General features: G+C 51.1%; 1 protein-coding gene across 3 annotated transcripts in view; it reads left to right on the top strand.

Moving 5' to 3' along the window:
* The window catches only part of FLNA (filamin A), a 95,762-nt gene that overhangs the window by 56,443 nt on the left and 25,390 nt on the right, over positions 1–13,929 (top strand). For 2 of the 3 annotated variants that reach the window (XM_084836015.1, XM_084836014.1), the window contains exons 24-30: positions 330–492; positions 1,564–1,724; positions 3,171–3,341; positions 3,425–3,548; positions 4,632–4,788; positions 5,825–6,014; positions 10,687–10,934. In XM_084836015.1, the coding sequence (XP_084692141.1) occupies positions 330–492; positions 1,564–1,724; positions 3,171–3,341; positions 3,425–3,548; positions 4,632–4,788; positions 5,825–6,014; positions 10,687–10,934 (1,214 nt within the window). Of the gene's footprint in view, positions 1–329; positions 493–1,563; positions 1,725–3,170; positions 3,342–3,424; positions 3,549–4,631; positions 4,789–5,824; positions 6,015–6,266; positions 6,291–10,686; positions 10,935–13,929 lie in introns of all 3 variants that reach the window. The other variant, XM_084836013.1, reaches the window with a different exon arrangement.

Below are 13,929 nucleotides of genomic sequence, written 5' to 3'. Positions count from 1 at the left end.
AAGCTTTGAGGATCGGCACCCAAGCGCTGAGCTGGGGGATCTACCAGCTCCTGCCTGTGAATGCAGGAGAGGAACATCGGAAGCTCCCTGGTCCATCGGGTCCAGTACTGGCGACACTGACTGGCACCTGCCCTGCAGGGCTGCCGGCAGGAATTTTCCCAGCGCTGTCTGGAGACGCTGGGGATTCAACCCCGGGACCTGCTGCATGCAAAACAGCTGCTCTAACGCTGAGCTGTGGCCCCTGCCTTGGCAGCTGGCAAGCAGCGAGGATCGGATTCCTGCTCCCGCATACATGCACTCTGCTCCTGCCCTCTCCCATCTCCCTTCAGGTGTCCACTCTGTTGCCGTGAGCTACGATGGCAGCCCTGTGCCCAGTAGCCCCTTTCGTGTCCCAGTCACTGAAGGATGCGACCCCACCAGGGTTAGAGTGCATGGCCCTGGCATCCAGAGCGGGACGACCAACAAGCCCAACAAATTCACTGTGGAGACCAGGTAAAACTAGGGGGTGGGGTGGGGGTCGAGAGGCACCTTTTTAGCTTGGGCTGCTTGCTCTTGCCCTGCTACTCTGTGAGTTCTGTGCAGCCCTGCCCTCAACGCATTTCAGTAGTCAAGGGGGTGGGCAGAAAGGAGACCACCTGTCAGCCACCAGCAGGCAATCCTGGTGCCTGCTGGAACTGCTGCGAGGCATGTTGGCCTTCTCTTAAAACATGTGTGGTGCTTTTTGGTCCACTGAGCTCCGAAGCAGTGTACAGTCGCTGAGATGATGAGATGCAAGAAGCAACGAAAGCAGTTGATAGGCGGGCTGGTTAGATCTAAGCAGACTTTAGTCGGATCTAGCCAACGGGGCTCTAAGGAGGCAAAGCAAGAGTGCAGATTTGGAATCCGGTTAAGACAAACTCCTCCTTTAAAGGGTCCTGGGCAGCATCCAGTGGGGCTGCTGCTCTCTCACCAATTTTGTTGTGCCAGTGGGACCCACCGCTTGCACAAGGGGGAGTTAGTGCTTTGTGAAGGAACCCTGGAAACAGGTGGAAACACTCCCTTCTGGATGGAGACAGGTCAGCGGAGCGCCCTTTCACGAGCTCTGCTGGCCTGCCCTGTTCCGGAGATGAGTGTTTGCACTCGTTCCTGGTTACTCTAACAACTGCCGGCTCTCCGTTGCACTAGCGGTGGGCCCCAGTAGTGCACAGGTAGCCTAGGATACTGTTCCCTGAGTGCTTCCTTGCTCTGTAAAATTTCAAATGTCTTGATTTGACTTTTGATTTTTTCAAAAATGCCTTGACCCACTGGAGATCTGGTTTGGTTTTTGTTTTTGTTTTTTTTAATCATCGAAAACTGGAGCCTGCAAGACTGAAGTTGGCAGACTGCTGCTCTAGTCTTACTAAAATGTTTTAATGGCCCCCTGTCCTTTTGAGCTGCCTGAAAAGGAACACCCTCATTCCCTCTTCAGCTTCTTGCTTAAGGCGAGAGTCTGGACGACTCCAATTCCCCGTTGCACAGGCTTGGGTTCAAAGGTCAGTGGGCCGTTTGGCATGCATGGCCCACATCTCGTTTCTTCCGCTGCAGGGGTGCAGGTACTGGTGGGCTGGGCCTAGCAGTGGAAGGTCCCTCTGAAGCCAAGATGTCCTGCACTGACAACAAAGATGGCAGCTGCTCTGTGGAATACATCCCCTACGAACCAGGGACCTACAATCTCAATGTCACTTATGGTGGCCACCAAGTGCCAGGTACGACTTGGGGTAGAGTACGATGGAACAGAGCAATGGTAGTCAGGTGGTGGTGTGAGTTGCAGTGCACAATTGGTAGCTGATCAGGCTTGGTTGGGGTGATTCCTGAGGCAACGGTGCCTTCTCTGTGGCTTCCAGGAGGCAATGTGCATGTGTTTGGGCCTAGGGAGGAAGAGGGTGGCTACACATAAAAACATAAGAAGAGCCATGCTGGATCAGACCAAGGGTCCATCTGATCATAAGAACATAAGAGCCATGCTGCATCAGACCAAAGGTCCATCTAAACATAAGAAGAGCCATGCTGGATCAGACCAAGGGTCCATCTAAACATAAGAACATAAGAGCCATGCTGCATGAGACCAAGGGTCCATCTAAATGTAAGAAGAGCCATGCTGCATCAGACCAAGGGTCCATCTAATCATAAGAACCTAAGAGCCATGCTGCATCAGACCAAAGGTCCATCTAAACGTAAGAAGAGCCATGCTGCATCAGACCAAGGGTCCACCTTGTCCTGCATTCTGGCCAAACAGCTGCCTGCGAGAAGCCCCCAAGTAGGACATAAGCACAATAGCACCCTCCCACTCATGTTCCCCACCAACTGATACTGAGAGGCATACTGCCTCTGATGCTGGAAGTAGCATATAGTAGCCATCAGGACCAGTAGCCATTGACGGCTTTATCCTCCAGGAATTTGTCTAACATCCAAATTGGTGGCTATCTCTGCATCTTGTGGTAGTGACTGCCATAGTTTAACTATGCTCCTAACTGGTGTTTGCCGCTGCTGTTGATTTTCACTTTCAGGGCATTCATGGAAATAAGGCAAAAGTCAGTATTGCTGTGAGACCTGTCTCTTACTGGGCTTGTCTGGTGTCTAAAAACACTGGCTGCAAAGCTTAAGCCACATACAGGTATCTTCAGGCCTGGATGTTGCTACGAAATGAGTTTGCATTCTTGGAGCATTTCAGCAGCTCTTCTTCAAGCAATAATTGCCAACCCAGGGGAGGGGAGGGGTGGGATCGGACAGGTGGGATGATTTAACTGCTAGCCTGGGATTCGAGACTCCAAAAGTGTCACGTCCCCAGCCGATCGCAGGTCACCAGTGCAGGCTGTTGTGACATCCTTGTGCTGGTCACCAGTAGTCCAGGTATTGCCGTTGCCCCCATGACGTTTGTAGGATTTGGCAGTGCGTTTGAGTCCGCAGCACCCATCGCTTGCTAAAACCTGTGTCTCTTCTTCCCCTTAAAAACCCAAAGAAACGGGGAACTGGATTGCAAATAGGATTCGCTGGCAAGGATTCTGCTAGCAAAACCTACTTTCCCTGAAAGCAGGCAGTAAATGGAGATGAAGAAGTTGAAGACCTCTCTGGAAATGCACCAGCTATGGGGTGCAGTTGCTTTGGCCCAGATGTGGTTTCTTGGCTCCAGTCTGATCTCCTTTTCTCCACAGGGAGCCCATTCAAAGTGCCGGTACATGACGTGGTGGATTCCTCCAAGGTTAAGTGTTCGGGCCCTGGCCTGACTCCAGGCATTGTCCGAGCCAATGTCCCCCAGTCCTTCACTGTGGACACCAGCAAGGCAGGTGTGGCACCCCTCCAGGTCAAAGTTCAGGGCCCAAAAGGTAAGCTGATCCCTACCTGACTGAAGCCAGTTGGTGCCTTCCTGAGGCCTGGCTTTTCCCTCACCTGTCACAACTCTCTGCAGGGGTGGTTGAGCCTGTCGATGTGGTGGATAATGCTGATGGGACTCAGACTGCAAGCTACGTGCCAAGCCGGGAGGGCCCATACAGCATTGCTGTGCGCTATGGAGACGATGAGGTGCCTCGCAGGTATGGGTTGGGAGACGGCTGATGTAGGCCAGGCAGGCTCTAGATTCAGAAGTCTCTGTGGGACAGGTGTTTGGTATGCTGAAGCTTGGTGTTCATTAGCAAGTTTCTAGTCCTTATGACCAATTACCCACTCCCAGTGGGGAGAAATTCCAGAAATGTTAGAAATCAGAAGGGACTGGGCAGAACTTCTAATGGTGGGGTGGGTGGGGGTGGGGGTTCCCTTATGACTGTCTCCTAAGCCTCATACTGTTCCTTACTCCAGGACAGAAACACTTGGGGAATAAAAGTTAGCTTTGAAACTCTTGAACAATAAGCAAGAGCTGGGAAAATGCTCTTGGGACCTACCAATACAGTATGACTAGTTTTAAGAGCTCAATCCTGTGCGTGTTTAGCATTCCTACGTATGTGTGGGGGAATGCTAGGACCTTAGGACCTTTTTCTGTCTAAACATGCATAGAATTGTGCCCTGAGTTACATTGAACTTGTCAGGCTGATTGAGAGAAAACTGTTAAATCTTGCTCATAATTATGGCTTGTCATTGTGACTTGGAAGCAAAAGACTTTTGCCCCAAACCTATTTCAGAGCAAAAGGTGCCATATAACACTACTTGCCCTTGCTGTGGATTGGCAGAGTCGATCGGATAAGAGGATACATGAGAGCAGCCTTCCCCAACCTGGTGCCCTCCGCATGTTTTGAACTACAACTCCAATCATACCTGACTACTGGCCATGCTGGCTGGGGCCGATGGAGTTGTGCCCTCCAGGCGTTTTGGACTCTACTGCGTTGCAGGAGGCTGCAGTAGAGCAAAATGAGTGCCAAATTCCCAGTGGATTGCCTTTCCGACTGACAGCTGCTGTTCCTGCCTCCCTGGCAAGGGGGCCCATCATTGAGTCCTCTGTACCAGATAGGCTGCAATGGCATCAACCTGGTGGGCCTACACCCCTGCCCCATTTTGTGAGAGAGGGAACTGAGAGTGATGCTGGGGAACATCTGTACACCCTAGAAGTGGAGGGTGAGTGTCTGGGCGTTTTGTTAATCTTGTATCATCGGCATGGCACTAGTTTCTCTCTTGTATGTCCCCAGCCCATTCAAGGTCAAGGTACTACCAACACATGATGCCAGCAAAGTGAAGGCCAGCGGCCCAGGGCTGAACACTACCGGTGTGCCCGCCAGTCTGCCCGTGGAGTTTACAATTGATGCTAAGGATGCTGGAGAGGGTTTGTTGGCTGTCCAGATCACGGTAAGGGGAAGATGTCCTAGGGAATGGTGCCGGGGGCAGGGGGGAAGTCCTTAAAGAAGACCTAAGTTGCGGGGGGTGCATCCTGTAGAGCAGGGGTGGGCAGAAAGTAGATCTGCAGATGTTTTGGACTTCCAGCTCCAGCATTCCTGACCAACTCCAGCATTCCTGACCATTGGCCACGCTGGCAGGGTCTTCTGGGACCTGAAATCCAAAACATCTGGAGATCTACCTTCTGCCCACTCCTGCAGTCGAGCAGGATCCTGTAGAGCAGTTGAGCAATTCCCAAGGTTCAGGGGAGCTTTTAACAGGCAACAGTGAGGAGGAACTGGGGTCAGCTTAAAGGTCCACAGCTCCAGGGACCTGATCAGGGAGGTAAGAGATGGGAGGGCTCTCACCTCCCTGGTCAAGTCACTGGGGTTCCCTTGCGCTGGCATCCTGGTTGCCTAGCGTGATACTCTCTAGTCCCCATGTGACGGCGCAGCTTCTGCGGTGGGTGCAGTTATGGCTCCCTACTTGGGCATGAGCATTTCCATAGCTTTGAGAACCTCTCTAAACTTGGCAGAGCTGCTTTGCTCAGTGTCCAAAGCCTTCTAAAGCTGCTGCCCTTGATTTGGATGATGCATTTTGCCTATCGTTAAGGGGCCTGTTGTGCTGGGAGAGTGGATTTCTGTCCCCATTTCTGGTCACAGGTCTATACTGATGGCAGGCCTTAAGCTAAGCTTGCGTATAAAGCATCACAAGGTTTTCATTTGGGTTACTAGTGCCATCGTAGGGTTGTCCTCATAAGACGGGAGGTTGTGATTTCTTCTTGGTCATCTTGAGTTATTTGTGCTTCAGACTCGTCATGTTTTCCACGTTATGTAAAATGAGGAGCTTCTAGAACAAGTTTGCAAACTGTTCATCTCAGGGTGTAAATTTTTTTAAATGGGTTTCATTTCTACCAAAATATTAGTATCTGATAAGGGTAGCTTTGGGGCTCTCTCTCATGGGCTCTAACTAAAATGCTTGCCTTCCTTCTGGGCTGTGCCTTGGTCAGGATCCTGAGGGCAAGCCCAAAAAAGCCACCATCCGGGACAACCAGGATGGCACCTACACTGTGTCGTACGTCCCTGACATGACTGGCCGCTACACCATCCTGATCAAGTATGGCGGGGACGAGATTCCCTACTCGCCCTACCGCATCCGTGCCCTGCCCACTGGCGATGCCAGCAAGTGCACAGTCACAGGTGAGAGTTCCTCCAGCACGGGGTCTCGGGGATGCTGGAGGGTGGGGCGAGCCACGCTGAAACAACGCCACGCCCCCCCCACACCAACTGCTTTTTGCCGGGCACCTCCGGCCACACTGCTCACCCACTGTGGGGAGGGAAATGCGCCGTGTTGCGTGTGTTCCTTGCATCGTTGTTGTTTTTAATTGTGCACTGTTCCGTGTGATTCTTGTCTCACTCTGATTACCCTTGCTCTTTGCCCTTTCACCTCAGTGTCGATTGGAGGTCATGGGCTAGGTAAGCAGCTTGCTAATGGCTCCCTCCTCCCCCCGCCCCCGGTATTCCTGCCTGCCTGCTTCCCCTGCAACCTTGCATGATTCCCCACCTGCGTTAGACTCTACCTCTGCTTAAGATTGGAGAGAGGGCAATAGGGCTGGCGTCTCCAATGCGGTGTCGGCAGACACCTCTCTTGGCACCCTCCAGGTTCCCTGTCCCTCTTGGTTTTTATTTTATTTCTTAAGATTAAAAAAAATTACCGGGAGGCTTGCAGTGCTGCAAATCAATGTGCTGTGCTCCAGCATCATGTTTATTGGGGTTTAAAAGAGTGTTTTTTGGAGCTCAGCCCACACCTCTGCCTTGTACTTCAGTTCTTGGGCAAGCGGCTTTTCATTTAGTCTTACTGTTTGCTTTCTGGGAAATTAGTTTTTTTTTGTGACCAGCCATGCCTCCCATGGCTGCCCATTTTTGAACGGGCAAGCCCAGCCCATGGCAGCCATTTTGTGAGAGCGCCCACAGCACACGCAACATTCCAAATGGTCCCACTGACCCAAAGAGGTTGGGCTCCCCTGCAGTAAGGCTTCCATTTAACTGGAGCTGGCTGGCATATCCCGGTTCTAGCTGGACGAGGGTATTTTAAAGGGTGTACGTGTCTAGGCTAAAATTAGGACTGTTCAATTTAAAAGGTAAGATCAGTTGCTAATGCAATTGTGTGTATTGCCAGAATGTCATGGAGCCTTGGCACAAAGCTGCTATTTGTTTAGGTTAACTTCGAAAAGAGGAATCTTTATTCCCTACTATAATAACGCATACCAGGAGCAAACTAGCTTTAGAATAACCAGGAGTGCCCTTAAACTGCAGCTCTGCTTGATTAATCCACAAAATCATTTGTCATTGGTTTTAAAGGCTGCAGTCCTTGTTCAAAGCCTCTGATTTTCAGTAGCTCTATTTAGGTACCTCCTGCTATACAGTTTCAGCAAAACAGGAGATAAATTGCTGCAATCTGACATGCATCTGTATAAGAGAGCCCGAACTTGTAACAGATAGACTGTTACAAAGATTGTCTGACCAAAGGTCTGTCTAACCCAGTGGTGTCTATTGCTGCCTTCCCCAAGCTGATGCCCTCCAGATGGGTTGGACTGCAACTCCCCTGGCTGGGGGATTCTGGGAGTTGCAGTCCAACACATCTTGAGGGCACCAGGTTGCGGAAGGCTGGTCTGTTGCAACCAACAGTGTCTCTTTGGGGTGGCTTGTGCAGAGGCCTTTCCTGCCCAGCCCTTCTAGGAGAGCTTTTAAAAAAGCAGGAGAACCTCTTTCAAACTGCGGGCCGAATTCCATTTCAGAGAAGCTTTCGGGGGCTGCATTGCCATAGTGGGCAGGGCCAAAGGCAAAAGGGGCAGGGCCAAAAACACCAGCGTATTTTAGCTTAAAGCTGTTACTGCTGGTAACTAAGCCTTAGGAGGGACAGTGCAACCTTGTAGAATGGGGTGGGGGGGAACTGCGCAAAAGCCAGGAAACCACCAAACAATCAGTGGGCCAGGGAAATGGGGCGGGGCCCAGGAAAAGGGGTGCAGCCATCGTTTTAAGACAAAGGTGCCAGGGATTACAGCTAAGACATTCTCTTTTTTCCTCTCTAATTTTTTGTGTGCAAAGCTGACCTGATGGGTCCTTTCCCTGCTTGAATATGTATTATGGCTTCTGCCAGTAAGGCAGGATTGCTTGCTAATCAGGCCTCTACTTCAGAGGCAGAAAAGCATCTGCATTTTGCAGAATTCTTGCTCTTTCTCCAGCCCTAGGAATTGCTGTAAAGCAAGGAGGTTGGTCTAAGTGCTAGGGTGCGGTTGCAGCATGACTGTCCTTAAACTCCACCCCCCCCCCCAGAAGTCCTCTTCTCCCCTCAATCCTCTGCAGCGCTCCTGAAGTCTCCTCTGTTGCTGGGCTGGGCTTGCACAAGGAATGGGGTGTGAGCTTGTAATCGGGGAATGGATCAGGGCTGTGCATGTTCTGTAACCTTTTGGGGGGAAGGCTTTTCTCATCAGGAAGGCATGTTACAAGCACTGTGGTGATTTGGGTGACCAACTAAACCTGCAAAGAGCCCTGCTTGCCTTGGCTTTCCCCAAGTTGTAGAAGTCCCTTGGTTTTCAGGAGCATGCTTCAGAGTTGGCCTCTGGATCCCTGGAACCACCAGAGATTCGTGTTCTTAATATGGTGAGCTCCTGGACGTGACTTCAGACCAGGGAAACAGATAAGCAATTGCCATCTTCAGGGCAGCTGGGTACCCTGCCCTCACTATGGGGGAATAAGAATAGCCCCTTAAATCAGATGAGAGGAAGAGCCAGGGGTTGCAGGTGGGGCGTGGCCATCTCTTCCCTTGACTTCAGTGGGACTTGCATGATCTCTGCAGCATTCCAAGCCACCTGAACAGGGAGACCACCCTGCCACCCTTGCTGGAGCAGAGCTGGGCAGAGTTAAGGCTTGTGGGCTCTTCCTCATTTTTACTAAAACCCCCAGGCTCACCCTTCAGAGCCCGGTGCAAAATAGAGGTTGGGGAAGAAGCTAGATGGAAAGTGCTAGTTAAGGGAGCAGATGCGATTCTTTATTGCCACACACGAGCCATAGACTGCATATGCAGATCTGCATCTGAGCTGCTATAGATCAGAGATTCTAACACAGCTCTAGAATCGGTCATCAGAGCTGCACAAAGACCTGGTCAAAGGACCTGGTCAAAGGCAGCTAGCGAGGAACACTGAGAGTTGGGAGATAAGTGAGTAACACAAGGCAAGCCATGGCAGCGAGTGCTTTTTCTTCTGCCCGCCCCTGACCTAAACGGCTTATGAGTCAAACTGGCAGGATAAAAATCCAGACACCTCCCTTGTTCTGGAAACACTTCCACGGCCAGAATAAAGCAGCCCATTTTGTACTACCTTTGTGTAGCACTGAACATGGGTCCCCCTTCTTAAAATGGGGATGCAAGCAACTCTTAAGTCTTGGCCTAACTCTGTAGCTGTGTTTGGAGGATGTGACTTCAGCATGCTGGCAAAAAAAAAAGGCAATCTCAAAAAAAAGAAAAGAAAAAAAAAAAGAGCATTTCCATGGCGGCTTAATCGGTTTGGAGGAGCCATGGCTTAAACCCTGGTTCTGAAGTATCCTGAGAAGTGTAGCTTGTAGGTGCTGAGAACTTGCTGTAGGAGCCCTTGCAGAAAGGGACTAATCAGTTAAAGTCTATAGCCAAGTCTATAGCTTGGAATTGAGGGACATATATGTGTGTCGAGAACAGAGCTCCCGTTTTCCTTTGCTTGTGAGGATTCTTTGTCAGGATTCTAGCTCTTCTGCAAACAACATTGGCACACATCCCCAGGCACCCAAAGCTGTAACATCCCTTGCTCTATGAAGAACCAGTTCTGCTTCTGCTGGGGTCCAATCATAACCTTGGTTGCTGTAACTCCATCTTGCTTGAGTCCTTTTTAATGTGATGCCCTCCGACACGTTCCTTGGGGGTTGTAGGAGATACCGGCGGTTGGGTCTGATCTAGCTCCCAGCCTTCTGTGTGAGCTGGCAGGGTTTTAACCCCCACACCCGGCCAGGACAAACAGCAGTGGGGTCTGTAACACTCTCCCTTTGCATCTCGACTACAGTCCCCCTGGCATGAGCACACGGGAAAGCGGGAGTGAGCCACGGAGGTGCATAAGGGGAGGACTTGGTCAAAGCTTCTGGTAGGTGGCAGGGGGTGGGGGAGAGCCCTTGGCCCATGCCTTGGATCATATGAAAATGAGTTGGTGGCCTGGTCCAGTGTCTTAAAACTAGCTGCTGACCAGGGCTCTAGACGTGATGGGGACAGAGACAATTGCAGTCATCTGTCAGAACAGCTGTGGTTCTGCCAGTGGCAGCAGCTGTAAATACAGACCTCTCATGGAAGTGTGTGAATTCAGAGTTTCCCCCATGAAAGGGCTTGCATGGGGACTGCCAGCAAGTGCGAACTAGCCCTAGGCTTCTTCAGCATGTGTTTACTACTCACGGCTGAATGTATGAAGACCACTGGAAAACGCTGCACTGAAGGGACTCAGGTTGATCATCCAGTCGTCGGTTGACCCATGATTCCTTAGTCCAGGAGTGGGCAACTTGTGGCTCTCCAGATGTTTTGGCCTACAACTCCCACCAGCCCTAGTCAGCACAGCCAGTGGTGAGGGGAGGTGGAATTTGTAGGCCAAACCGTGTGGAGGGCTGCAAGTGGCCCAGCCCTGCTCTAGTCCGCTGATAAACCAGCCCTTTGTCTCCAGTGACTTTGGTTGGATGGGGGAGGCCTGGGGGCCATGCAGGTTAGTGTTGGAGGCTGGGGGCTTGGGGAGGCCGACTGCGCATGGTGGGAAGGGTGTTGGGGGTCGCGTTCTCCATTCCCCATGGCTCTCCCTTCTGCCAGGAGCCGGCATCGGCCCCACCATCCAGATTGGCGAGGAGACGGTGATCACGGTGGACGCCAAGGCTGCTGGCAAGGGCAAGGTGACCTGCACGGTGTGCACCCCCGATGGCACCGAGGTGGATGTGGATGTGGTGGAGAACGAGGATGGCACCTTCGACATCTTCTACACGGCCCCCCAGCCAGGCAAATATGTCATCTGTGTGCGCTTTGGAGGAGAGCATATTCCCAACAGTCCGTTCCAGGTTACGGTGAGTCTGGAGGGAGACATTGGCTTGTGTCTGATGGCTTCCTTAGAGGGCCTGGGTGCAGTACAGGGTTTAATGTTGAAGTTCCAGCCAGGGTGATTGGTTGTGGTAATACAACGCTGCTGCCATTGGAAGGCTCATCTCTTACAGATGTGGGCAAGCAAGATGGAGTCATGCCTGGGATTGTTCCACCTCTTTCAGTTGAGACATACTGGGGCTTGAGGCATCCTGGAAGTTGTGCCTGTTGACGTAGAAGCCCAGATGTGGTGGTGGTGGCTGGATGATTACCGGAAGGGTTGGGGAGAGGCAAAGTATGAATAGGGGCATTTCTTGTCCATGTTCTGACCACACTTTGTGAGTCTGTCAAGAAGTAATCATCGCCTTTTCAATGGAACAGCCACCCCAGCAGTATAGAGAGGGAGCAAGAAATGGTGCCTGCATTGAACATCCAGGGAAGAAGTGGGGAAAGACCTCCATGGTGCCTTGGCCAGAATGAATCTGTTAGAATGGGCAAGCTGGAGCTACTTCTTGCTGCCTTCCTCGACCTGGCACCTCCAGATGTGTCCAACAAGTCCCGTCATCCCCAGCCAGGCTGGGAATGGTGGGTCGCATAGGTCCAGCACACCTGGAGGGTGTTAGGTTGGGAAAGTCTGGCGTATTGGATGGATGGAAGGAAAGGGGACAGACGTTTGGGAGGCACATTCATGCAGGGTAGCGGGAGATCAGGGGTCTCCCCTTTTAAAACATGGGGACATAGCTGGACTAAGGTCTGAAAAAGAACACAGGCCTCTGTGAATGTATATAGTGTACCTGGACTGACTCCACTTTGCCAGCCAAGCGGCTCCCTTTTCTGAGTTAAAACCTAAATCCCGGGCTGCATCTGAGTTGGTCTGATGCCTGGCTCATAAACCCCCGTCTTCCTCCTGCTTGCCCTGTTGGGTGGAAGAGGAGGCAGGTGCTGTGCTCTTCATGAGACCAGCTTATACCCCCGATCTTGGCTGCACAAGGTCCTCTGTAGGGGGGCAGCCTGGGATGCAGCAGTTGAGCTTTGTGACTCCTCTGCGTTCCTTTTGGGTCCTCTAGGTCTGGAGAGACCGTATGCTGTATGCAGGGCTGTACATACTGTGTGCCAAAAGTGCACTGCAAGGAGGCTCTGATCAGACTAAAACCTGATTTTAAAAAACCACAACTATGTTTCTAAAATCCGGTTTGAAACTTGATACTTCTGGGTAAAAAAGGGAGGAGTCAGGTGGACAAGGAGCTGTACAGCACACCGAATACCCACACTTGCCTTTTGAAAAGCCTGCTCAACTCTAAGCCAGTTTTTCTGCTGTGCATTCTTGAGGGCTAGAAACCTGTTCTTTAAGCTATCAGGATGTCCTTTAGTGTCCTGTGCTTGCCTGGCATTCCAGTGAGCAGGACTGTAAGTATTCCTTGACCTGTCAGTGGTACCCAGTTCATGCCGTAGGTAGAATTTTCAGACTGTACCCCTTCAGTCCCCCTTCAGTCTCTAGGTAGGGAATTGCATTTCTGAATGCATCTCCCTGCAAAATTCCTGTGTATCCTAAACTAGGACGTAATTGATTTTACTGGAGCCCTCTCCCTGACATGCTCACGGGAGAATACTTTTAAAAAGCAAACTCTCTCTCTCTCAGGTAGAATCCTGCCATCCTATTCTGCATAATGCATAGATCTGGAGACCAGCATAAGTAAGATGCCAGAGATGTAAAAAGAGCTCTTAGGCAGGGGGACGCGTGTGCATGTATGTGTGATTGAACGCCCTCAGTGGCATCTATGTTAAAATGCCATCTGACAGCTAAGAGCAAGCTAGCAGCCCGCCAGTGTTGCACACGACTTGTCCTCCTAGAACTTGTGACTCACTGCTTGGCTTTTGCAAACGGAGCCTTCCTGTTCAAATGTTAGTCACTCTTTCCAGGTTCCAACACAAAAGGAGCCCTCTGGCTCATCACAGAGAATAGGAGCGGTGGGGAGGGAGGGGTATTGAAGAAGGCGGTGTCCCTTTTCTTTCTTTCTTTCTGGGTATTGTCTTGTGTGCATTGGGGGGAAACAAGAAAGCAAATGTCCCTCGGCCAAGGAAGTTTTGACTCCATGGAAAGCAAGAACCTGTTATTCTCCCTCCCTCCCTCACCCCACCTCAGAAGAGTGAGCACACTGAAGTCCCCCCACTTGAGCACAGATTGTCACAGAGCCAGTTATAAACTTCCATCTTTAATTCTGTAAAACCTCGATCCTACATTTCCACCGCTCTTTTTTCCCCAGAGTTCCTATTTCATAGAGTTCCTATTTCGTACTTGGGGAACCTCTTTCAGCCCAAGGGACAAATTCCATTTAGGAGGCGCTCTTGGGAGCCACATTCCATACCTATGACTATAGCTAGTGGGCCCTAGTATCCATGTCTTCCCTGTTCATTCCCTCTGCTTGGATACTGATCTCCCCCTGCCCCCTGGTCTGCCTAACTTCACTCCTATGTGGAGACACTTCATGTTGGCTTCTTAAAATGGTACAATCCAGCTTAGGGAACTGGTTAGGACAGATAAGCCAGACTGTAATTTTAGAGAGGGAGAGGCATGTGTGTGTTCATTCCCTCCATCCCAGAAGGCTCAGGTGTAGGGGGTGAAAATCCTAAAAATAGCCAGGCATCTTTTAGCACTGCAGTGTCTCATGCTGTATCGTGCAGAAGGAAGAACCCCATTCTGAGCCTACACACACTACATCCCTAGGCTGCCTCTGCCCCAGACATGAGTTGCTGCTCCATTGCATAAAACGCACATGTTGCAACGAGATCATTATTTTGTGCTGGCAAGCTGGGCTGGCTTCTTTTGCACGCCTGGTCCTGCAACACTCTCGCCATATACGACCTCCAGTATACCACAAGCATGTGGCTTGTGAGACTGCAGAGACTATTTAGGGTGGGGGCAAAAGAGTTCAGGGGGAGCCGAAGCCACACTGTGTGTGCCTGGGTTATCCTGGGATTCTT

Source organism: Heloderma suspectum, chromosome 2 (genome assembly GCF_057233095.1).
Source record: "Heloderma suspectum isolate Gila_16-S chromosome 2, 16-S_ref, whole genome shotgun sequence".
NCBI lineage: Eukaryota > Metazoa > Chordata > Lepidosauria > Squamata > Helodermatidae > Heloderma > Heloderma suspectum.
Note: the sequence above shows the minus strand (reverse complement) of the source record. Positions and strands in the feature narration are given on the sequence as shown.